Source organism: Plectropomus leopardus, chromosome 3, assembly GCF_008729295.1.
Source record: "Plectropomus leopardus isolate mb chromosome 3, YSFRI_Pleo_2.0, whole genome shotgun sequence".
Lineage (NCBI taxonomy): Eukaryota > Metazoa > Chordata > Actinopteri > Perciformes > Serranidae > Plectropomus > Plectropomus leopardus.
The window spans coordinates 30,572,470-30,598,969 of record NC_056465.1 but is presented as its reverse complement, the minus strand read 5'-3'; the positions used below and the strand labels follow the sequence as shown (position 1 = coordinate 30,598,969).

The window sequence follows — 26,500 nt, the reverse complement described above, 5'->3', positions numbered from 1 at the left end:
AGGACATGGCGTTTACCACACCTCTTTACACTGGGGAGGGTAAAGAGAGGAGGACAGGGTGGGAGAGAGGAAGGGGAGAGGAAGAGATAGGAGGATAGGGACATAGAGCGCAGGGAGAAAGTAGAGAAAGAAATGGGTGGACAAGGGGATGGGGAGGTCGCCTGCTCGTGGGGCAGTTGATATAGACGTCTTAAAATGTCCTGATGTTGACAGCTGCTTTGAGAAAGGTGTTGGAATCCATACGTTGTCACTGGATGGATTAATTCTTCTTTAAAGTTTGTCTCACAGGATATTCAGCTAATCTTGGTCAAAGTTCCACGTCCAAACAGGTGATTTTCCACATCGTTCACGAACTTCCATTAAAAAATCCCTTAGACAAAACTTCTCTGTATCAGTTCCATGTAACTTCTTGCTTCTTGCTTGCCAACAGTTCCATGAAAAATGACTTTAAAATATCCAGGCTGTCAGAACAACTCTCCTTTGAGCTTCTCTTTCAGTTTGTGATCAGTCATTAACAACGGTTAAATTAAAAAAACAAACTAAATGATTTAAATAAAAACTGAAAGGAACAAAAGTTAACCAATAAAAATATCAAAGAAAATGTGCAATGGCAGCATTGGAAAATAGTTTTACCTAAATTTAAACTAAGAGTGAAATTGGCTTTAACCACTTCATGAGAGGAACATGTATTTTCTTTGCCATGTAAAATTAAAATTTCAGTTGTCCAATGTGACGTTTCTGTGGTTTAAGCCAACTTCTGAAACCAGAGAAAGATCTCTGGAATGAAGAAGTGAATCTGAGCTTACCCTGTGTGGGTCTGGCCGGCACTCTGTGAGGTAGGTGTGTTTTCAGCTTCATCTGGGGATGTGGCCGGGGTAGAGTCAAGGCTGGGGGGTGCAGCAGGGGCGTCACCGACAATCTCTGCTGGGGCTGGGGCATCTGTGGACACTTGGCCCTGTGCTGGAACTGGTTCTGGAGTGGAGGACACAGGGACTTCCTGTTCATGGTCCTGGGGGTCAGTCTGCAGGTCCACATCAGCCTGGGGGTCTGGGTGGGGTTCTGGCTCAGGAGGAGTGACAGGTGCAGTATCAGACTCTGCGTCAGGCCTGGTCTCCTCCACCTCAGCTTCCCCAGGATTCACAGTCTGGGAAGAAAAAAAATCACATTTAAAAGTTAATCAATCAACATTGTTGGTTAATGTTTGTCTTAAACATTGTACATATTGTTTCTTCATTTTGTATTTTCCTGCCTTTTAACATCAGGCAAGGGACAACCAATGAAAACTTGCTCATCAACTAACTTGGGTGCATTTACATTTGCTTAGATGTGAATTGATGTACATCGTCCAGTCTTAAATAAATAAATTACCAAGTACAACAGCACTCAATTTGATTTTATTTCTACTGCATCAGCTCAACTTCCACCAGTTCAATTTTTTTTTATCAAGTTTTTTTTTTTTTAATTAAAGGCTTGAATTAAGGTAGGCGATATGTCAGTATCATTTTTACGATGACATTAGAGTAGATGTGAGGATGTGCAGTCATTGCGAGTTTACAATGTAGCATAAATATTGTACTAGAACTTTCTGACTCAGTAAAGTGACATGTATGCATTCAAAGTCTTGTGAATTTCATCAGAAAGACTTTAAAGCACTCTCCTTACAAAAGTAGGTTTAAAAACCACCACTGGAACATGACCAGAGACCAACTTGTTTTATCACTTTTTGCCCTTTCGACTTTTTGTGTGTTTTGTCTTATTTATATGATGTAATTTATCAAACATTTGTCCATTAAGTCTCTATCTATTGCTGCCTAAGATAACATTGAGCCTATGGTCCACTGATAAAAGTGTAGCGATATGTACATTTATCTCTGCAGTTTTATAACCTTGTTGTCAATGGCTGATATTTGCATAAAAATTGTGTTAATTTAATGCAAATGAAAACCCAATATTTCCTTCTGCTGCAGCTTCAAATTAAAAGCATGCTCATTCGTAAACTGTCTTTTTTTTTTTAAAAGTGGAGAGTAATGCAAAAAGGACAAGCAGCCACAGTGAGCTCTTGATGAAGAGAAAACAATGATTATTTAATGGCTGAAATAAAGTGATCACTACCAGAGTTCCTATTTAAAAAGAAATATTATTTAAGGATTTGCACCATCTTGGTTCTCTTATATATTTCAATGTTCATTTGGTCAATATTGTTCAGCTTTTGTTTTGAGAACTTTTAATATTCGGTAGACGAGTGATGTTACCTGTTCTTGGTGTACATTGTGTGTTGCCAGCTTCTCGAGTGCTGCTCTCTCTGTCTCTAGTCCCATATCGTACGATGTGTGTGTCGACCGCTCTTCCAACACCTATGGAGAAAAAACAACAACAAAAAAAAAATCCCACCTTATTACACATTCTACATTCATGAATTGGTGCTTTAGATGCTGACAAAGCCGTTACAAAAAAGGAAATGTCACTGGATAAAAATAAAACACAATACAAACTCTTTGCAAGAAATTTTTAATGGATTTCAAAACTGCCAGATGCAAAAGGTCTTTGCATCTCAGGTTGTGAACAAGCCTTTTGTTGGCGGACAAAGACTGTGTTACACGGCCAATGACAGACTGCCAGGCCTGTTGAACTGCCCTGGCACGCCTGTTTGTTGCTGGACAGCAAACAATGATTCTCCTTCTTCTGTGCTCACACATGCATACCAAAACACACTCACTTCCCTAAATTATCATTCATTCTGAGACTCATGCACACATTACCACACACACACACAACTTGGAGGGCCCATTCATAAGAGCAGAGGGTATCAAATATTTAACCCCGACCCAGCTCTGAGACAGCATCAGCCCACCTTAGGCTTGTTACAAGACTGCTTCACTTTGCACTCTGATAGAATGACGCCCACAGGCTGACTTAAGGTGGATTAGTCTCAAACATTGTTTGGCCTCTGAGTATTGGTTGAGCTTTGTCTACTCTGAGCTCTAACTCCACAGAGCAGGTCGTGACCTATATCACAACCACCTCCATGACTCATTAAACAGAGAGGCCTATGCTCTGACAACGTGTAACTGCGGTGCTTTCAGCAGGGTTCATACAGACAGGAATGAGTCAAACTCAAGGACTTTAAAGTACTTTTTCAAGCTTCCCTTTTTTTTTCAAGAATGATTTCTCCACAACCACCAGTTGTAAGAAAATTGTACAAATTCACAAACAAAGTTTGTTTCCAGGCTTGTGAAACATCTTGTGGGTCCACAGATTGTTGCCTGGACAATTATCGGGGCAGATTATCTGGTATTTTGCCGATTATCTGTATTGGCATTCTATTTAAATGATCGCCAAAAAAAAAAACTAATTAAAAAGTGCAAAGAAAGTGTCAGCATGGGAAGACCGTTTACTTTGTAAAACCTCAGGAAGCTATTTTTATTTAAATTTTCACTTGACTTTATTAAAAAGTTGCTGGCAACTTGCTGTAGTCAATGTTGAAATTTTCAGTTTTGATTTAACAATTGCAAAAGGGATTTAAACAAAGTTTTATTTGTTATATTCCAAATATTGACAGAAAGATTTCCATTTTTAGTGTAAATGCATATTGGATGCGAATATCGGTTATTGGTCTCATTTACTAATGATTAGTATCAGCCCTGAAAAACCAATATCGCTCAACGCCTACTGTTTACTGATGTTAACCAACGAACTGGTGCTATTACAACTTAAACAACTGCAACCACAGTCGTACTTTGTTTCCTCCTTTAAAACATTTCTAATACTTCTCATAAAATGTTATTTCATTGTTCTCAATTATATTCAAGTTTCTTTTCAAGGACCAAGATAAAAATATTCTACTACTTTAAGCACCTCAAGCACCCTGTAGAAACCCTGTTTTTATGTAACTTTTTACCTAGAAAAGGACCTAATCTTCAGGTGTTGACCATGGTTCTCAGTTTTTTTTGAGTGTCCCTGACACAGTTTCAACCGTACAACAAGATTATCAGCTGTAACGTTCAAGTGATATGGTGAAACTACTGATATATCGTTTTCTTATTCAATAACACCTATCTTAGGGGTTAGTGGGAGTAACAAAAAATTATGCAATATCCTCGCCCTCCCACCATCCACTGGCTTGCCTCTATAATGCAGGACCTCCCTCGCCATTTACACCATTTTTTTTAACTACTCCTCCTCTCTCCATGCCTCCTACTTTTCACCAGAGGTTAGTGGGCCACTGGAGTGCGTTACCCAACTCCTACCATATCCTCTTGGTGTTTTGCTAACTCATACATTTCACCATGAGCACTGACTCTAATAATACTACTCTCTATCCCACAGCCGGCCGAAAAGATGAACCAGCAGTAACCACACTGAATGTCCATCCACCCATTTTTGGCGACCCATCCAGGCTCAGGTTGCTATGCTAAGCAAGATAGTCCAAGTGTCCCTCTGCCCAGGAACATTTCCCAGCTCCTCCTGAGGGGTCGTGAAGTTTTCCCAAGCAGGTCAAGATATATAATCCATCCAGCATGTCCTGAGTCCATCCAGGGTGTCCTACCAGTTGGACGTGCCTGGAAAATCTCCATAGTATGGTGCCCAGGAGGCATCCTGATCAGATGCCTGAAACTCCTCAACCGGCTCCTTTTGACGACGCAAAGGAGAGGTGGCTCTAATCCAAGCTCCTCACCCTATCCCTTAGGATGAGCCCAGCCACCCTACAGAGGAAGAAAATCTTGTCCCCTTTTGTCACTGATGTTATCATTTTGGTCACTATCCAAAAGTCATGACTATATGTGAGGTTTGGAATGGAGAATACAGACATTTACTTTTTTTTTTATTCTGACCATTATTTTCTTGATTAATCAATTTGCTAAAACAATGTCACAAAAATATTGAAATTATTTTGTTATTACCCAGAGCCCAAGGTGACATCTTCAAAAGTTGTGTTTTGCCAGGGCTGGCACAATCAGTGACTTCTTTTAAATAATTTCTTAAAACCCATTTTTATTGACTTGCTTTTATGTGAGATTGTTAATTAATTAACTTATTTCTTATTCATTTCACCTATTTTATTTATGTTTTATTTATTTTATTTCTTGTTATTTGCGGTTTTATTGCTTTTATGTGCTTCTTTTGTTTTTTGGTCTATTTCTTTTTATTATTTTATATTGACTTTTCACATCCTGCATCCTGTATCATTTACCCTGTTGTTGTAATTTTGTCATTACTTAAGCCTAGTTTCGTCTGCTTGTGCTCAATAAGACTATTTGGCTTTCTGATGTTGTATTTCCTTCTTTGTATTCTCCATTTCTGCTTTACTTTGTTTATCAAAGTCCTACGTAAAATCTCTTTTTTTAAGGTGTTATATGGATAAAGTATTATTATTATTATTATATTATTATTATTAATGACAGAGAGAAGCATAAAATTCTCACAGCAGAGAAGCATAAAACTTGTTATGAAAAAATGTTTGGATTTTTTTGGCTTAAAAAATTACTAACATTATTATTTGATCAAAATATTTTCAAATTAATAATCATAATCATAATTAATATGGACACAGCACTCAGTCAGGTTACATAAGAATCTAATAGCTCGTAACAACAGTCCCTGTACCCCAAGGGCAACCTTTATCCAAGTTTTAAAAAAGATATGTAGACGGGACGGGTAAAATCCCATGATCCCTCTAGTAACCCTGGAGAGTTTAAGAGCCGCTCTACTGTTATGCAGTCAGGACAGATTCTGCATTGCTCCTCCTGAATCATTTGGAGAATTTTTTCCAACACCCTGGTATCAGCTTACCCAAGGAAGTGGAGCAGGGATACCCCGATTATTGAAGCACACCCTCCCATCCCCCTTTCTTCAAAATGAGAACCACAGCCCCGCTCAGCTGTTCTGCACACACTGTCCCTGATCTCCATGCAGCATTAAATGGGCCTGTTAGCCAAGACAACCCAATAATGTCGAGCCTCTTGCATCTCAGGGCAAACGACCAAATTGGCAATAATTAACCTATTTTTCTCAGCTGTTTATTAAAAACTAGGCTTAATGTCACTAACTGATTCACTGATTTTGAAACTTGTAAACTTCAACTCACCTTGTGTTGCGTGGAGTCCTGCTCCTGCTCCTGCTTCTGGCCTTCAGGGTTTTTGTCCCCCGCAGACTGACCAGGGCCAGACAAGCTCTGCTCTGAACAATACACATATTGACTGGGGTACCTGAAACACAGACAGGGGAGAAATTTATCAACACAATGCAAAACGGTGATCTGGATCTTCATTCGAGAGGGGCATGCAACTTAAACATGTACATGTCATCAATTCCAGTTACTGTGCAAGTAGATGAAAAAAAAGTGAACAAAAAATGTATTGATTAAAGCCTCCACCTTCTCATTCTTGGTTGAAAGATTTAATGTTCTTCTTATATTTAGAAAAAATTAAGTATAACACTAGGGGTTCCCCCGATAATTTTAGCAAAACCTGGGACCCAATTCTGTCTTTTATGGATTATTTCTCTAAATAATGTGACTTATTTAGTTGCAATTTTACAGAGCAAACTGAACTTCATCTATATACAACTAATAGTGCTTTGCTTTTGCTCTCAGGGGTATGTTGCAGTTGTATGCCATGTTTGGTGCTCTCAGATTGATACGGGGTGATATGTACTTTCGGATGGAGTTATGTTGTGCATTGACAACCCAATAAAAGATACATGTGAAAAAAATGTTATTTAAGTCATTGGTATTGCGACATTATGGTATGGGATTAAAACAAAGAACAGAATTTCAACAGCACAGTTTGCTGTAGCTATGCGTGCCTTTCGAACTAAAAGAATGCTGAGGTTGTACTACATCACATCCTTCACAGTAAGAGCACTTCCTTTCCTTTGGGGGAGGATGACTGACACGCGCTCTCTGAGCACAGGCAATGAAAACAATGAGCGTAGGAGAGCAAAGGAGGCTGAATGTGCATGAGATGCACAAAGGGACAGATGAACTCAGAGAGTGAGATTTAGTCTTAAGGGAGGAGACGTAGCAAGACAAAAGGCAGAAAGTTTATATATTGTGTATTCTCATTTTTATTAATTTATCCTTTTGATTTTCTGTTCTTTTTTGTGGTTTTACTTCTTTCTTGTTGTCTTTGATTCCTTTTTGCCTTGCATTTCAAACTTTACATTTGTTTTATGTTATGATGTAATGTTTACTTGTGTGAACCCCAGGGAGGGTGGCTGCTACCCTGGCAGTGGCTAATGGGGATCCAAATACATACGTTAATAACAACAAAATCCACTCATTATTTCTCTATTCTTGCAAGCTGCTCAAAGCAGACTGCAATCTTTGTCAGTTTCCTCTATCCTGATTTTTCTCTCTGTTATTCTCTCTCTTATTTCAACAGAACTCACAAGTTCAAAGTAGATTTATTTTTTAGAATTTAGATTTGTAAAAGATGAAAACAAAATTTCTCCTTAAATCCTGCTGCATCTTTTGGAGTTGAAAGGAGGAGTTTAGGAGTTTCACAGCTTGGGGAATGAAGCTGTTCCGTAGTGTGCTCATGTGCTACTTTCATAAGTTTCATTTAAGCCTCTTTTTTTCACACCTGGTAACCATTTTCCTGTTCACTTGATAACGTTAAAACAGCTTCCAAGCTACCAATCATGTGCAGTGTGTTTAAGCTGAACAAGGCCGACACAAAGCCAGACGATCATACTAACCAAATTTATCGCTGCCAGAAAACAAGGCTACTGTAAAAGCATGAGCGTCTTTTCAATACAGGACTGCTCATGTTACACGCACGCTAATACTATGGTCCTGATGTCAGTGAGTGCAAAATAAATAGGATTGGGAAGGATAAGACAGCATAAGAAGGAAGCAGGTGAGAGACGGCTGCCTCTCAGTCCTTATCAGTGAAGTTTAAATGACGTGAAGAATGTAGAGAGAGGAGAGTGAAGCTGAACTGAAAGGAGGTCTGTTTAAACATGTTCTTTCTTCTACCATGCTGTCGGGGGTTTTCCAGTAATGTGTCCACAAGCTATACATTCAGCTTCTCTGAACTTAAATAAGCCGGACAGCAGTCCGCTTTAAGATAACTCATCATATGCAGATCGAGAAAAATGCGCATTTACTTAGTCAGTGTTAACCCTTTAAAACCTGAGCAAGTTGGCTTGATTTCTTACAAAAACATGGGAAGAAGGCAGTGAGCAATGAAGGAAGAAATGACCCAAAAATTAGCAAGAAATTAGTAAAAAGTTCCAGAAAGTTACCTTTAAATAATTACAAAAAAAAACCCAAAGTGAATAAAGACTTGGAAGAAGCACTTAAAAATACAATAAGTTCTGTAACATAGTGTTAAACATGTAAGTTTGATAAATATAAAGAAAATGTCCTTATTTTTATCCTCTTTCTAATCTGGTGATTTCTTAACATTTGTGGAAAATGTCTTGCCATGTTGCTTGTTGTCTTTCCCCCCCTGGTTTTTGAAAGAAACTGCACCAATTTTCTCAGGGCTCAAAGGTTTAAACACTTCTAAAAGGCATCTAGAAGCAGCACAAGAAAAGTGATGTCACTCCAGATTAATGCAGATCAAAGACCTCTTTAACACCTATTAACGGGAGCCAGAGGCTCAGACACGTGCATTGTACATTTGTTTAAACCTGAAAGCGTGTATACATTATGGAAATACTAATGCAAAAATCTTATTCAGAGCATGACAACACTTTGTATCAGTGACAAGAGACACAAGGACGCAGAGCTCAGATACAAAACACCATGTGATTCTGAAACTGGAGCGGTTCTCCTTGAGCGTTCAAATATCAATGTCCGGAGAGAGCGGGACACATGGACAGTCATGTTAGCTCCCTGTCAGCCCGGCTGTCAGGAGGAGGAAGATGAGCAGCAAGCAAACACACTCAACAATCAAACAGTGACAGCCATCTGTGCAAGTCAGTGTCCTGTCAATCACAGAGCCTCTCCATCTGGATTTTGTTTTTGAGCATCTGAGGTGATTGAATGATGAGAAAAAAAGATGACAAGAACATCCAGTTGAGGCTTTATCTGTTAGAGGATGTTATAAAAAGGTGCATTGTGTACCTTATCAGATTCATGAGCAAAAGACAAAGTAGTAAGAAAAGGTTTAAAGGCACTTCTACTCATGTAAACATGCTGCTTATGAAATTTAGTAGTTTTCAGGCATAGCTTTGCTTCATTACTGCAAACACAACCTGTCCTCTCTGGTTATGTTGCAGTAAAGGAGACAGAGGCGTGGTAGAGCAGTTAATATCTCTGCTGCCTTCTCCATGATGAATATATATCTCTGAATGTTATGCATAGGTGTAAAATGTCATATCTAGAAAGACGCCCTGGCTCCTCAATCCTAAAGGGACAGCTGACTTTGACACCAGGGCTTGACATTTACCGTTGTTGTTTTGGATCCCTGTTGCTGATGAGCTGTGCTTGTGTTCCTATATGAGTAAACCTTGTAATATGCACTTCACCATAAAGGGTTGGGTATGGCTACAAAGCTAGTGATGGAAACCTAAGAGCCTAAGAGCGGTGTACTGATACTATGGAGTAAATATGAACCACAGGCTAATATAGGCTCCTGGCTAAACTTAGATCCATAGCTTTAAACTATGTTGTGCTGCGTTTCAAATGTCTCCTGTGTCCCCCGTCACCCTCATCCACTGAACACCCATGGATGTACAGGGAAGACGTGGCCCACATACTCATCTGAAGACGACACGAACAAAATTACACAACAAACTGCTGAAAAACATCGCTCACACATAATAAGCATAACATGCATTCCTTGTACACCAAAAAATGATGATAAATGTCTACATTATGAATTATTTTTTAGAAACATATCAAACTGAAAGGTTCGTATTATTTAGTAACTCATTAACTGACTGTTGAAGAGTTATAGAAGACTAACACCTCTAAATTACATGTCCAGTCAAGTCAGAGCAACTCAATGTCCTCAACAGGCAAAATAATGTCAGACAAAAACACCAAGAGATCCTAACTGCCTCTGACGTGAGGCTCAAAGTGGCACTACTACACAGAAAAGCCATAAACACATATGACGGATTTTGGACGGTAGCACTGAACAGCAGTAGAGTCCCAGCAGTTACTTGATTAATCAACAGAAAAATGATTGACAACTATTTTGTTAATCAAATAATCATTTTGGTTATTATTTTAAGCAAAAAGGCCAACCATTTGCTAATTATGTGCTTCTAAATTCCATCGCTGAGCATGGCAAAAAAGTAAAATATTTTAATGGGTCTGCCCCATGTAGGCTGAGTCCTTTGCAGCAGCCGGGTTTGATTCGGGCTTGTGGCCCTTTGCTGCGTGTCATCCCCATTCTCTCTCCCACCTTCCTGCCACTCTAAAACTTCGCTAAAATAAAGGCATGAAAAGCCAAAAAAATTATATTCCACGTAATGGAGCATAATCGATAATGAAAATAAACTGTAGTTGAAGCCAAAAACCCTCACCTGCATATAATTATATATACACAAACAAACTTCATCATCTGACACGTTAGCTTTTATCCATCTTTGATCAGAACTTTGCAGCTGTAAGATATTTACAGGGAAGCGTGAAAGTGAGTGTGGATCCCTGTTGCATGTTTGCATAATCTGTTTACTCAAAGCCTTCAAAATATCTCTACAGGCATCTTTGCACAGGATGCCACAACTCCTTAGAATTGCTCTACAAGATTTCCAAAAGTTGCACATGGTATGGTATGTTGAGGACACTTTATTGAGTAGACATAGATTATTTTATGCCAAGGCCTCTTTGCTCCTGCATACTGTATTCTCTGAAACTAACCTGGGCTGTTTTACTGTGTAGTTTCACAGTTTAGTTTTTGATAAGGACATGTAAAGCCTTGCTTTAACTCTTAAAAACATGAGCAAATTGGCATGATTTATTACCAAATAAATTGGAAGACGACAATTAGCAATGAAAGAAGAAACAACCCAAACATTTGCAAGAAGTTAGCAAAAAGTACAAGAAAATTACCAGAAAAATAAGTTAAATTGATAAATAAAGAAAAATAAATAAATAAGATAAGTAAAGTAAAAAGTAAAAAAAAAAAAAGAAGAAGAAAAAGACTTGGAAAACAGGCTTAAAATATTAGAATATTTCTTTAACATAACTTTAAATATGTTATTCCCTTCAATTTTTCCCTAGCTTTTTTAAAAATAATTTTCTCAATCTACTAATTTCTTGCATTTTTGGGAACATTTCTTACCAAGTTGCTTGTTGCCTTTTTTTCCATTTTATAAATAAAAAAGTGTCTTAAAAGTAGCACAAGGAAAGTGATGTCACTTCAGGTTTCAAAGGGTTAACTGTGCATAAAATTTACTCAAGTCTTAGAAAGTTGTGCAATCTCATATTAAAAAAATCTAATTACAGTTACCGTTTTTAATATCCAGTCAAAACAGAACTAATTGAAAGATTTTGTCATTGAACTCTTTATGTTCCATAACTTTGCATGTTATCATTTTTAAAAGGCCTTCAATCACTCAGATAAGGCAATGCTTGTGTAAATACACACAGGTGCCAAACAGATCAAATACCACAGTGCAGGTTTGACTGAACACATCACAGAGTCAACAATCGTGTATAAACATCTGTGATGAGAAATGCAAATATCACTGACTTCCGCAATGTGACACACTGAACCAGCATTTAACTTGAAACTGCCAAGTCACCGTGTGTTATCCAAATAACAAAAATTCAAATACAGAGATTAAAACGTGTGGAGCAACTCAGGACCACAGATACTCTGTATTTCCTGAGCTACATGCAAATCAGAGCCCAAATTGGGAAGTAAGTGGAAATGACGCCCTCCTGCCCTCACTCAGATTTATCTGCATGAGTGAATAAAAAACCTGAGTGTTGACATTCCTTTACAGATGAATAAAACGAGGGCAGATGAAAAGAGAAGGAAAAAAGGTGAAGAAGGGGCCGATCTGCTTTGGGGGCGTACCGTGACCTACTTTTTAATTCAAATAGTTATGCAATAGTGGGAGGAGGAATTTATGACCCACAAAAGGAGATGCAGCAACTGCTGAAGAAACAAATGCACAAGTAAGCCATACACAGTATATACCAGTAGCGGGTCAATAATAAGCTAATGAAGGAAGAGCCTGAAGCAAGACTAATGAGTCAGCAGCCTGAAAATACACTCTTCCTCATTCTCTCTCTATCCCCATTTCCTGTCCCACTTCAGAAGCACCTGGGGATTTAAATATGTCTTGTCTGGCTACAAATGGCTAAATCATTTTGTAATTTTCTGTGCTGAAGAGGACATCATCAGCTTGTTTGGCACTCGTCACAGAAAAAAAGAGTGCAGAGTGCCACCTCTAGAGCTCTGATGCAGTTGGCTCTAACTGAAACAGCTTTATACTTGCCGTACTACAGCCTTTAAATGCACAGTAAGACAATTAAAAGCAAAACAGCTTTGCACAGATGCACACAGACAACAGTGGCTACACATCCTCCTGATGCGCTGTCTCTGCTGGTTCCGAACAGCCAAATCCCCTGATATTTCCTGTTGGCTTTAGGATCATTCAGATCAGGAGACCTGGCATAAATCAACTGTACTGTACCAACCGACTGGGTTGACAGAGCGCAGACAAAACTGCAGAGACAACGGGCTGAGGATAGACTCATCTGCCAGCAGTGGGTCAAATATTATCACCAGCTGCGTGGTATGCACACCGCGCTCTGATCTCTTCTCAGGCCGGATGTTTGCCTGCTGACTAACAGTTTTCAGAGGTGTCACATATGAGCGCATGTCTGAACCAATGTGTGTGTTGTTCCCTATAGTCTTGGGTCCTATAGTCTCTATATTTGTTTCTTCCCCCATTGAATCTCTGCTGTCGGACTAGTTAAGATCAAGACAGCTTTGTCACTCTGCCATCTCATACACACTAATCTTTCTCATAGCAGGACACAGCAACACACAAAGTATGCTGTGCATAGCCAGGACCAGGACAGATTAGTTGTTGCTGGTCTCACTCCCGTGCTAAATCTCTGACCAGCTTCTCACACAATGTCCTAACCGACAGCACGTTATGGACACTAAGTCCTTACCCTCCTTAATTGTCTTAAATGCAAAAACTTAAACTGTATCACTGCGACGACTAGGCTGGGTATCGTTCACCGCTTCCGATACCCAATAGTACCTTTTTTCAGTACTTTACTTTCTCTGTAATAAGAAAAATTTGACTTTTGTAGGGGTGAAGTAGTGGACTAAAAAGCAGTTGTGCTTCTCTGCTTAATTCTAAACACACAAAGATATTTTTTTCTCTGTTTATCTGTGTGTGTGTGTGTCTGCTTATCTAGCATTGATACAATACTACTAATATAGTAAAGAAAACTGACCAGATGCCTAAAAAAAAACAAAATCACAGCAAATCTGGGCTGCATTGATAATTGTGGCTTGTGCGAAAGCCAATGGAGCGGCAGCAAAGCCGCCTCCTGGTTTCGGGGCACTTTAACCTCCCATCTAAAGCTGATCCCGACAACCCTATGGAGCTCCAATGCCAACCTCTAAACTCCATGGGTGGCCTCTAATACTGCCATATTCTAAGGCTGTATCGCGACACATGATATATAGCTCCGTATTTTTAGAAAGAGGGTGAGGACAAATTGGTTGACAAAAAGCTGAAATCACTTGGTGGTTTATGCTATCATGGTCATAATAGTAAATTTAATGTGTGTGTGAATGGTGTGTCCGTCTTCTATCTTTCCAAAGGTGGAGGGTCTTGTGATGTTTTACACTGAAGTTCAGAAATCCTTGATATACAATGTGCGGTGCTGGGAGATTAGTTAATAATACGAGAGAGGCTGATGGAGAAGAGCACGACGATGTAGTGAGTTCAAGTTCCTTGTTAACTGATCTGTCAACTCTCCAAAGCCAAATCACATGTTTGGTGAAAGCAAACACACACACACACACCAAACAAACAGCTGAATAAATCAGGCTGTTTTCTCACTGAGCAACATCTCTTAGAATATATTCTTGCAGGCAGTGAGTCCATATTCAAGCTAAACCCAATGTTGATGTCCAAAAAAAAAATACAGTCAGAGAGGAACAAATATGAGAGAAAAGAGCTGAGGAGAGAGAATCCAGGAACCACGTGGGCAGAGGTGGATTGTGGGGCAGGGAGGTGTGCCAGAATCGCCAGTAAAACTAGGCCAGCGCATCTGCCGGGCAGACAAAACATGTCGTCACAGTTTAGAGGGAAAGTGGGGGCAGAGCCTGAAAGCTCTGCCTTAGAGGACTGAGCATGTTTGTGTATGTACATTTACGTGTGCGTTCTAATTTTCCTCTACATCGAACCATGGAATAATGTTGAGCAGCAGTTTGTTCTAAAGCCCGCTGATCCTCCATAATCCTCTCTCCACTGGTGCATCTTTGTGGCAGCCAGGGCATAGTGGCTGGACTGGTGGACAGCTCTCTTAATTCACCAACACAGACACATTTCTGAGCTGCACCCTACCACCTTACCTTTGGTACATTTATTGACCAAACACACACAGAGTTCATCTCAACCCGAAAGGTTTTGCTCGTGATTGGCTACAATTTTTTTTTTCTTTTATTGTCAAGGACTTCAGTACATAAAGAACAATTTCTCCTTTTTCTCCGTGGTATATTATGTGTTAAATTCTTCTACACATGGTGAAATTGTAACTGTGTGCTTTCCCTACACTCCTCCTGCTATGTAAACTTGCAAAACCAGCCCGGGGCAAGACAAAATTGCCTTTGAAACAGTGAACTCTCTGACTTCTGTCTGAAATTGAAATGGTTGTAATCTACACTCAAGGACTGTCAGATTCAAGATGAATTCAAAAATTAACTGTCAAAGTCAGATATTCTTCTGACTACCGCAAATTCATCATATTTACTGTAAATCTGACCACTTTATTTGTTTATCCACTGAGACTGTTTTGGACGAGGCAGAAGAGACTGACACAGATTGGCCAAGCTGCAATAACCCATTTATACTTAAACAAATCAATTATTTATCAGTAATCAACTGGTAAAGGCATCTTCATTATACTTAGGCACAGTTTCATGCCTCTGGTGTTTGTTCACAATGCTGACAAATAATAAGCAACAGAGAGCAGAAGCAGAGAAGTTTGGTTTTGAGAGACTCCACTTGCACTTAAGGTAATGATGATCACGTTTTCTACTCGAGTTTTTCCAATATCAGGATCGGAAATGCCTCCAATACAGACTAAAATACTTTACCTTATACCTTTTCTTTTTTAAACACAATGGCCAGGGTTCCTGCAGCTTAAAGAAAGTGGGATTTAAGACTTTTTAAGACCTCTTAAAGCTACTTGGAATCAAATTTAAGACCAATTTTACAGTAGCCAAAACGGACATCAGTTACTTAAGAAACATGACTTTTTAGTGACGTTAGTGCTGGAAAATCTTACCTCCTGTCTCTCATCATTCTTAAGACTTTTGAAAGATCTACTCAAGACATTTTAATAACAATTAAGGCATTATTTTTCCATTAAAGGATTCAATGCCTCAATGATCTGCAGGAGTCCTGAATGGTATCAGATTGGAGAATATGCATGTTTAAGTATCAGAATCAGTACCAGGAAGGAAAAAATGGAATCGAAACATCGTGATTTTCTGCCTTTCTGTTGCAGACATATAAGCCCCATAGATAAACACTGCTGCTCCATTTGTTAATCTTCTTTTGCACAGAGCAACCAAAGACATTAAGTGGTGGATGGGGTTGGAATAGCCAACATGACTTTCTGTGTTGTAGCAGTAGAGGCATAGGCCAGACACTTCATCCCCTTTAAAGAATTATGACCCCAGGCCTGTTTCTGGCACACAAATGCAGGTCTGTACTCATCAGGCATCTCAAGGCAGAAAATCAGTGCTAACTGGCACAGAAATTGATGCTTTTTTGGTCCAACTTTTAGCCTTAGGACTAAAAGTATCTTACTTTCTGAATCTCTCTCTCCTTTAGAATTAAGTGGAGCTTTCCTGCACAGAACGCAGGAGGTGCGGATATATGAACAAACAAAACAAAACTCTGCCCACACAGCAGAAAAAGAAAAAAAAACATTTGCTGACAATGTTCAATAAGGCTGAAATGATATCAACACATCCTTCAACTACAGAGATATAGCAGGATCAAGGACAAATGTAATTTGTTTTTTTTAACTTTGTTTAAAAAATGACTAATAAATCTACCTTCTACCTTCTTTCTACTTTCTATATAACCTTTGGTATAAAAAGTAGTACAAAATCAAATCCTAAAGCTCAAAGTTGCAGCTTTAGTCATAATTAGCTAGATACCGCCATCATTTTTATATGTAATGAACCCATTTAGACATATGGGTGTCTCTTTTCTTGAAGAGGAACCAGTGGATCCAGATCTGCTGTGATCAAACAGGTTTTTAAAGAGAGCATGCACAGAGATCCTTTGTACATTTTCTGAAATATGTATTTAAAACTTAAAAAATTAAAATCGACGAGAACAGATATTAAAAGAAAGCATACTCCATATTCAATTATACTTTAAGGCTACTCGTATGATTTAACTTACTTTATTTCAAACAGGGGAAGGGAGCCTCAGCACACAAGCTTAAAATATCAATCCACCACCTATAAATTTAAGAAATTAATAAGTAAATTTGGGTGATGATTTACAAGCTTGGATTAATAAAGCTCTGTTTAAGGAATGGAACAACAGAGTGCCAACAAAACAGATGTCACATACTTCTGTTCAAACAGAACTTGATTGGTTGCTTTCTTATTATTCTTGTTTAAATGGCATGCTAATAAACGTGTTGGCACATGCCCAGTAGTTCCTGGCAGAACAGTACTTCATCCTGTTTCATCTTAAAGCCAGATAATCACAGTTTGATAAAACACTTCAGTTTATCTAATATAATGAAAGGCCACATTCTGTTATAATCCACTCTAGTTTGAGCTATTTGTAAAGTGTGTTTGCCTTTCTGGTCTATAAGGATCCTTCTTTGACTACTCCGGCTCTGTGACGCAGGTAAATAGTTCAGAATTTACACAGGAGCCTCTTTCTAGGATGTTGTGTGAATGAACAGACCCACCTCTATTTGGAAGCTAGCCTGCAGCACTAAGTAGGCCAAGTCACCTGGTGGAGGACAGACTGCTGCTCCTGTAGAGTTATACTCCTCTAACATGCCCTCAGCCCACTGACATTCACAAGATGTTCATCTAGAACTAATGCTCAAAATGCAATAGTTCAGTTATGAGAATTTTAACCTCAATAACACGACAAAAGCACCAATTCAGACACAAACAGCACCATCTAAGCTGTTAGAAAAGCATTCACTTTTTGGTGGATGTAGTTCAGTGGAAATAAAACTGTTTTTATATGACACTGCTCACAACAAGGTCTGTGGATTATCTCGAGTAACACGGTCATCATTTTTGGAAATAGGCACTGCTGTTGAGTTTGTCAAAGATATTTTTCTGTGCTCTAAACACAACAAGCCCAGTACCATCTACTTAGGGTTACGCATTGATACTTTTAAGGGAACCAAGTACCAATCAAAATTACAGTAGTGCTACAGAGAACTGATTCACTTTTAAATCAATCAGTGCCAAAAATGTGTTACTTGAGAGTGCATCTGAGTGAAAATGCTATGTTCAAACAAGAGGCTGAAGGGCCACAAAGCACCCCGAAGCATGAAAGGCAGCCAATGCGCTCCGAGGCCGGCAACATGGCTATGCAGGGCCAGCAGGTTCGACTGCAGGCAGGAAGTAAAGTTCCCTGGAGCCGGGAAGCCAGACACGGCTCCTTTGGCTCCTTCAGTTTCGTAGACAGCCAAAACTATCACTGCAGTACTTACCTGCAGCAGTAGATTTGGTGTCTGGTCTATCTTCCTTTCTATATTATTTTAGTAACAGCCTAATATCACTGATACGTAGATGAGCAGACATACATACAAACATGCACAAAAATGAACATAGAATATAAGCTCATGTGTGACTAGCTACAAACAGAGGAGCGGAACAGGTTGCCCCAGTGATGAAGACCGACCGAGTTTAACATCACTCTGGTTTTCTCGTTAAAAAGCCTGTGGGATTTTTCCATTGGATATTGGATTATTGCAGGAAATGAGCTCTGTGGCAAACAAACATTTATGGCACTTACACATTTTATTCAGCAAGATAATCTCCTTAAATAAAGGAGATTGCAGTAAAAGAACAACACCACTTTCTGGATTTTTGAAACATAAATGCAGTCACCAGAAGTAAAAAGCTAATGTCAGGCTACAAACGAACTGCACTACAGTCGCTTTGCCACCACTACGAGGCTGTAAAAGCCGTGTTTGGCGCAGACTGTTTGATGACACTGTAGTCGCATTTAGCCGCTTGTTAACAACTGCCTTTTTTAAGACACATAAAAGCTTCAAAGTTTACAAGTGGAGTGTTTACAGACATATTTCATGATGTAGAACAAAATGTTAAAGTTTCTAAAGCTTGTGTTAGCCACAGACCTTATTTCAGACATTTCACCAAAACTGACAAGGCATTGACTTTGAGACGAGGGAAGTGAACGTACTGAAATGCTAATTCATTTCTGGGTTTGAGGGCTCATTACTGTGGTTCTTTATGCTTTTAAGTTTACTTCATCACCACCTACTTGGAACCGTTGGGTAACAGTACCTGTATCGATAAAATGTGAACTGTACCCCACCATGCATAGATTTTCATTGTATTGCAGAGAAGGCAGAGATTTCTACAGATGATAATCCCAACATTTGGTAACTCACACCAAAAAAATAGATTAATAAATAGCAATACAGGTAAGAGGGAAAATATGTATTGTTAATTTGGGGATGAACTGTTCTCTTGAATGCCTTGTTATACACTTATACAACTTTATCATCTGGCTTGATTAGCTACATCATAACAGTGTTTGGGTTCACATATATATTTATTATGTCTATACCAATCAGTTAAATGGCCACATAACACTTTATATATCAGTAGTAAAAAGAATAAACATTTCTCGTCTAATACTGAGCTTAACAAAAGATCCCTGGTCACAGCATGGTGGCCGCAGTGGAGCTGTGACACTGTGATCATCGCTTTCAGACAGGGATCAAAGAGGCTTGGGAATGCGACATCAGAAACATCGGCCCAGGACAATGGGACTGAAGGACGCAGTCATGTGATATAATGTAATTTGATAGGAAAAGCTACTTTGCCAGGGTGGGTTAGCATGGGTGGGTGTGGATATAACAATGCTGAATGCTAGTCAGTATGTATGCATCATCAGGCACAGCAGGGGAACAAAAACTCATCAAAGATTCACTTCAGTACACAGTGTACCCATGTGCTGTGGCACAGTGAAACATTTATGGTAACCACCATGCGTACTACGATGCAGAGAGGTGCCTCCTAACGAGCAAGGATGATTTTTAAAATACAACACTGAAAACTGACAGGAATACTTTGACATTTTGGCTTGAAATAATACATTAAACACATATGTAGCATCTGAATATATAGCAAATCTGAAACAATGAGCTGCATGTTGCCCATTTGATTCTGACGTCCAAAACAAATCTTTTTTATTTTAACCTGTGAAATAAGATAATGGGATCTTGCGTTTAGCAGGCAGCTTGAGGAAAGTGGATTTGATGGTTTTGGTATGTCTTCAGATGCAAGCTTAAGCAAAACATGCCATTAATAGCTTTAGTACACAATGTTCTTTAGCCCTGTGCATTAACAATGGACAGGGAATCCCTCTGTACATTACCCTCACAAAAACTAGTTGAAAGACACACATGCTCACCGTCACACACTTGCTGCTTACAAGAGTAAACCTTCAACAAATAAAGAAAAAGAGAGAAAGAGACCACCACATGCAGTAAAAGAACAACAGCCGAGCCGGTCGGTAGCTGCAGAAGGTAAACACTGAAGAGCAGCGAGTCAGAGAGGGGGAGGGGAAGAGAAGAAACCAGAGCATTTTCAAGAGGGGTAAAACTGTGCCTTTCAAAGAAGACAAGGAAAATGCAAAGCAAGTGTGATTTTAGAGTGTGAACTATCAAAAACAGTTCATAGTTTCACGTTCAATCCACCTATTACAAATGTCTTGGGATGCATTAAAAAACTTCTTACACTTTTTTCTTTTAAAAACATGGGAAGAAGGCAATAAACAGGTAGAAATTAATGTAATGTAAAAAAGCAGTAAATTACCTACAAATTAAAAAAACAAAAACAAACTAAAAGTTTTTAAAAAGTAAAATAAAAACTAAAAAAAGCCAAAAATATTACCTGGAAAATTGTGTGTAAAATATATTAACTCTGTAAAAGTATTTCATATACATAGTTATGATAATTACAAATATAGTTCTCTGGAAATATTTCTGTTGGTTTTTTTTAAAACTAGTTTTCTAACTCCACTAATTTCTTGCAATACGCGGGACATTTCTCGCCAAGTTGCTCATTGCCCTTTTTCATCCATGATTTCAAAAGAAATCAAACTGATTTCCTCATTCGAAAGTTTGCACTAGTTCATGGCATCTGAGTGCAACACAAATCAAAGTGATGTCGATCCAGGTTTCAAAGGGTTAAATCCCTTTAATCATTACATACAATTAAAAATCTGCTTAACCACGCACTCTGTTAATAACCTAGTAAATATTTTCCGTGAATCAGCACAAAAGTTTCAAACAAAATAGAAGCTCAAACTGAATGATCAGTTTCTAAACAGTCTAATCGATCAACTCCCCTCCCTCTGTCATGCTCTCCTCTCACACAGGCAAACACGTGCAACAACACCACGAAGTGTTCTGACGCAGCTCTCCACCTTTAAAACCTACAAATCTCCACCTTCAGAGTACTGTTCACTGATACAGCAAACAGTGGCATTTTCAGTCTAACCACTGACAGAGCCTCAGGCTACTGGCCTGCATTCAACTCTCACTGCCGGCCTACCTATTTCCAGAAAGACATTACGTGAACACCAGGATCCTGCAAAGAAGTTCCTGCTACCAGAAAGTAAAGAAAAGACATTCACAATTTAATATTTGTGCAGAAATGTACTACTATGGGAGTCATCATAGCCAACTGCACACTGTCATACAAACAAATGAACAAGGAAGTTATGGAGGATTATGGTACAAAATTGAAAAATATCTTGATATGCAGAAAATAGCACTTTACAAACAACCTTTACAGTTAGGTTAACAAAATGTACATCACTCGACTTCAAAATGAGCCGACTGAAGACACTGAGACAAGACTGAAACAGAGGACACTCGAAGCTTTTACATCTGGTTTTCGTTGAGATTTAAATAATTGAGAAAGACCATGTGTCTTTGCACTTACACTTCCCTTCAGTCTAAAGCTGCAACGATTAAACCAAAAATTGTCATTTTTCAACTTTTAAATTTAGCACCAAATAATTTGATATCTGGTTAATCATTTCAAGTAATTCATTATTAAAAAACTAAAAACTAAAACTTACTAAAAAAAAATCCAGCTATTTAAGTGTTAATATTTTCCTCTTCCTCTATGACAGAAAACTGAATATCTGTAAGTTGAAGACAAAACAATGGACAGATAAACCAAAAATGAGCATAACTGTTAGTTGCAGCCCCTCCTCAGTCATAACTCTCGTTCTCATTCATTCACTTTAAATTCTGTTATTATAAAGGAGGTATCTGTTTGTTTGTTTGTTAGTTGTCCAATTGTTACTAGTGGACAAATTCTGTTAACCACAACTGTGAGCAGTCACAACAAACTGCAGTCTAACTGGACAATGTTCAGCTCTCACCAAACAAACCACACTCACTACAATCATCAATCATCCCGTGTTAGTGTTTTCTAGGGAAACTGTTCTTGCAATCTGGATTTGATGTGTTACGATCCCCCAGCTCTCCCACCAGGCGCTCACCTTGGATGCCTCTGTGTACTCACTTCACCTACACTGGATCTACCTCAGGTGTTGGCTCACTCTGACTGCTTCACATTTCTCATGTTATTAAAAGCAGCCGGCATAAAGCATTAACATACAGAGCCATGCAGCTGAGAAACAGGAAGGCCAGCAGGCAAAAGAGCTCAGTGTGCTCGGCAGTCTCCATAGCCAGTGGGCAGGAACAATAGTGTGCTCTGGAGTGCCAGTCCAGCTCCGTCTCTGCACATAAAACCAGAGCTGCCAGCCTGAAGTGTTGAACTCTGCTACAACAACAACAACAGAAAGATGGACTCAGTTAGTGAGCCTCTAGTCTCAAAGCCAACAATCGAGGGAATGGAAGGTTTTAAAACTGCATTTTTTAGATTTACAAGGTGTGATGTTCCCACTGGCAGCTGATTAGGCCCAGTCGCTCAGTCAGAAGAATGGAAGTGACCTTATCTAGAGGATTTTATTGTTTTTTATTAATAGTATTATACAAAATCTAAACCTAATGACAAGTGCCTGTTTTTAGCTCCTAAAACTAAGTATAGGCTGGTTTCCATTACAGATTTGCACAAAACTTGGGCGATAATTTTTAAAACACAATTGTGAGATGATTACGTTTCCATTGTGTGATGTTATGCAACTTCTCCTCTCGCAATAACACTCCAAGAAGTATGGCGATGGAAGTTCAAAACATTAGCAGCTTTATTTCTGTTGAAGCCACAGCATTAGTTGTCATTATTTCCATTTGAGGCCGGCATAGGAGTGTCATGCCAGCGATGATGGAAAGGCAAGCTCCTAATACATGGACACATATAAGGAATTTCTGGGAGGTGATCGTCCACAATTTCACAGAGGAATTGTGGATTCAAAACTTCTGGATGATTCACCCAACTTTTAAAGAGTTATGCAAAGCAATAGCAATAGCACATCTCACAGCGCCTGCTGCATCATGCCCAAGGGAGCCAGTTCCGACAAGCACATAACCATAGCTATTTCTAATCTCGCTACCTCTGCAGTACACTGAAAAAGACAAATAAGTGTTTCCATTGTAGTTTTGCGAAATATGACTTTTTTGAATCGCCTGAAATAACCACCTCGTGTGTATAAAAACTTTTATGCGATAAACAGTGTTTCCGAAATTGACGTGTTTCTGTGAGGCGTATTTTATATTCCCAATTTCAATTTTCATAATTTGTGGGTTAATGGAAACCCACCTTGTGATGTCTTCAAATTGCTAATTTTGTCTTCCAAAATACAAAAAAAATTAAGATCAAAACAACGTAAAAGAGGACACACAACAAGCCTGAGACCTTCAAATGTTTGATTATTTAAATATTGACTTTATCAATTTTATGCTGATCAAATAATGCATTATTCAATCAGCGTCATCTGTTTTTCGAATTGAATTGTGAAAATGCAGACGAAGGCGCATTATCCATTTTGATTAAACTTAAAGAAAATACAACAACTTTATCTTTAAACAAAAGGCCTGGGTCTAGTTTTCTTGCCGAAGATGTTGATTCGGCTATTTTTTGACATCTAGGTCAAAAGTCATGTTTGTTCTGACAGATAACCTGGTGGCTGTTTTTCTTTTGCTTTAGAATCAAATCCAGTTGCATTCATTTAAAGTTAATCAATGTTGTAAATTCCCAAGTTTAAAAAAAGAGTACCTTAGATACCATTGAATTTAAAGTTGGTATATGCTGCATCTTCACTCAGTAAGATAATAAAGAAAGGTTAAGAACAAAAGCCAACCAGATAACCCAAAGAAAACCCTCCAGTAAAATATGTTAAAACTGCTATCTCTTCACTGTTAAAGTGCAGGTTAACGTAATTACTGCCATGCTGAGATCATTTATACAGCAAGATAAAACAGTGTGTTTGTTTCTGGTACACACACATGGACTGATTTGAACACAGTGCCATGAAATCATGTATGTCCTATCTGTGCATCTGCATGTTCGTATGCACGTGGCTTGCATGGCGTGACTGTACAGTATGTGGGCACTTATGCATAAGGAAGTATCAAGGCGGTTAAGACATCTGCAACTCATAATGAATTAATATTCATTATACAATGTCCCTCAGACTTTATAAAAGACATTAAGTATGAAACGGTCGCAATAAATCGGTCGCACAGTAAAACTCCTGACAGTTAATATTACGGCTTCAAATTTTAATTAAATGTGTTGGATTACTGCACTTTGATAAGATCATGGTAAATACTGACCAGCATCAACCACAGTGAGCAGCAGTCTCTCAAACACATGGACACATTAAAACACATTCGATATGTTTTTTTCATGTTTACATGAGGCATTAGGGGTGTCACGATTCTCTGAATTCACAGTGTAATTTGACTTTCAATTTTATGGTCATGATTCAGTGCAAATGTTAATGTAAACGTCCTTTTTTTCAGCACTGAAGGCTATGTAACTGTTAGACTATCGAGTCTTGGTTTGTAAAAATCAACAGATCAGACTTGGGAGATCGCAGATTCTGCTTTTTGATTTCAATGATTAAAAGCTTAAGTTCGTTTTAATCGATTTTTGACTTACAATCAAAATTTTATTTGTGGTTTTCAATACAAAACTTAGTGAAATAATTTCAGTGTGTGCATCAGTATGTTTTGAAGATTTTCAGCACATTGTGATGATACTGAAAACCATAATCATTATGGTCACTATAATCATGTTGTAAAATTTCATCTCAGTAGTAGTAGTACTACATATCCCAACGTAGTAGTAGTAGTAGTAGTAGTAGTTTCATCTCTTAAAAACAGTGCATATGTGCAATGTATCTCAATAGATCCCAGTTGGGTTAGACCACTTAGTGATTACACTCCCCTGACCGCTCCAGCACGACATAATGTGAAGTCAGAATGTGGCAACATACTTTTGTTTTGGGTAAACATAAGTAAAATACCAGCGGTATACTCCTTTACATTTAAGATACCCCATTAACCTCTGATCTGACTGCTTTCACGAGGAGCCCAGCAGGACAATGACAGGACAATAATGAAGTTGTCTAATGAATTCAGAGCTAAGAGGGGAGAAAAAAACAAGCACGTGTGCACACATGCTGCAAATCACAGCAGCCACGCAGCATTACAGGACCATAAACTTTACAACAAGGCAACTGGATGCAATAGCTAGAAGGTAAAGGGCTTCTGGGAAAGGGTTAGGTAAGCAACATCATTGTGTCCCAAGGCAAGGCTTTGTTACCTTCCATTTCACCTTCAAGTCCTGAACCCTCCTCCCCTTTCATGGCTGGAGCAGCCAAAAAAAAAAACACACAGAGCCTTCTCTGTTTCTCTGTCATTTTCTCTCAGTACCCAGTTCAGGTGCTGGTGGCTATCTACTGGTAGCAAATACAAGCAGCACTATCAGTGACAACAGCCTCCTCAGGCACTTACACACATGGGGCACCACGAAGAGGATCTAGTTATGCAACAACTGCCCCGAAAGGGGAACTTTTACGACATGGTTGGAACGCTGGGTTCTTTTAACGAGAGGGTCCTCTAGCTATTCCTTGGTTTCCTGCTTTGTGCTCACGTTGCCTGTGAGCATGTTTTTGAGGACACTGTTCAAACAGAGGGGCACATAGTGAAGATATATTTTGGGGATTTACCTGGTGCTATATTTGATAAACACCATTAGCCGGATAACTCGTGGGCTTTTTTTAAAGCCAAAATATTTGTGCTGCACAACAGAAGATCACACACAGGACTGCACAAGAACTGAAGCTGTGAGTCAGGAAACTCTGATCTGGCAGCAGAGGGCACGTCAAAGCCCCTATAGACCGCCTCATCCTATAGATGACCCAGCAGAAGAAAACAGGTTGGACAAGTTAAACCCCAGGGTGTTCTGTTACTGGACTGGTGTCAAAACATACGGCACAAACTTTAAACACCTCTTTGGGTATGATAAGCACAAGCAAAAGCATGCAGCAGTACCCGAGAGCAATTTAAGTTGCATCAAACCAGACATTTAATTACAGTAAAGACTAATCAACAGCACAGACATTAAATTAAAAAATATTCAGTTGAGTCAGCACATCTAAGACTCAACAGCACAAGGTGGACAGCTTCATTTTACCTGCACACGCTCGAGAGAATTGCAATGCTTTGCCAGTTTTGTTGTGCTTAATGGAATATAATATAAAGACCCCACTTGGACAGTTGGCTGCAGAGTTATCTCATGAGTGCTAATCACATTACATAACAACAATAATCTTCAAATGTCTGCGAATCTAATGAGCCTATGACACAGGGACAAATTGAGATGATGACAACACATGCAGCTATTTCTCTTGAGCACTCCTGTCCCGTACAAATGCAATGATCATATTCCAATTGTTTATTAAGCCTCTTCTTTGGACATATAGTATATGACATAAATGTTCATCATATGTGTGTGTTCATATATAAATGCAACTTTTTATCCTCCTCTGTACCATCATCCTTTTGCATTTTCTTTATATTTAATTCACAGTGTCATTCATATAATACTAGACAGGTGATTTGCTTCACCTTCTTTTTTTTTCTAAACAAATCACGGTCAGT

The 26,500-nt window shown here is 38.8% G+C and overlaps 1 protein-coding gene across 4 annotated transcripts in view; it reads right to left on the bottom strand.

Annotated features, from left to right (window-relative positions):
• Positions 1-26,500, bottom strand: part of suco (SUN domain containing ossification factor) — a 55,378-nt gene that overhangs the window by 25,015 nt on the left and 3,863 nt on the right. For all 4 annotated transcript variants that reach the window (XM_042482876.1, XM_042482881.1, XM_042482889.1 and 1 more), the window contains exons 2-4: positions 6,086-6,206; positions 2,253-2,354; positions 807-1,144 (exon numbers count right to left, since the gene is read on the bottom strand). In XM_042482876.1, the coding sequence (XP_042338810.1) occupies positions 807-1,144; positions 2,253-2,354; positions 6,086-6,206 (561 nt within the window). The remainder of the gene's footprint in view (positions 1-806; positions 1,145-2,252; positions 2,355-6,085; positions 6,207-26,500) is intronic.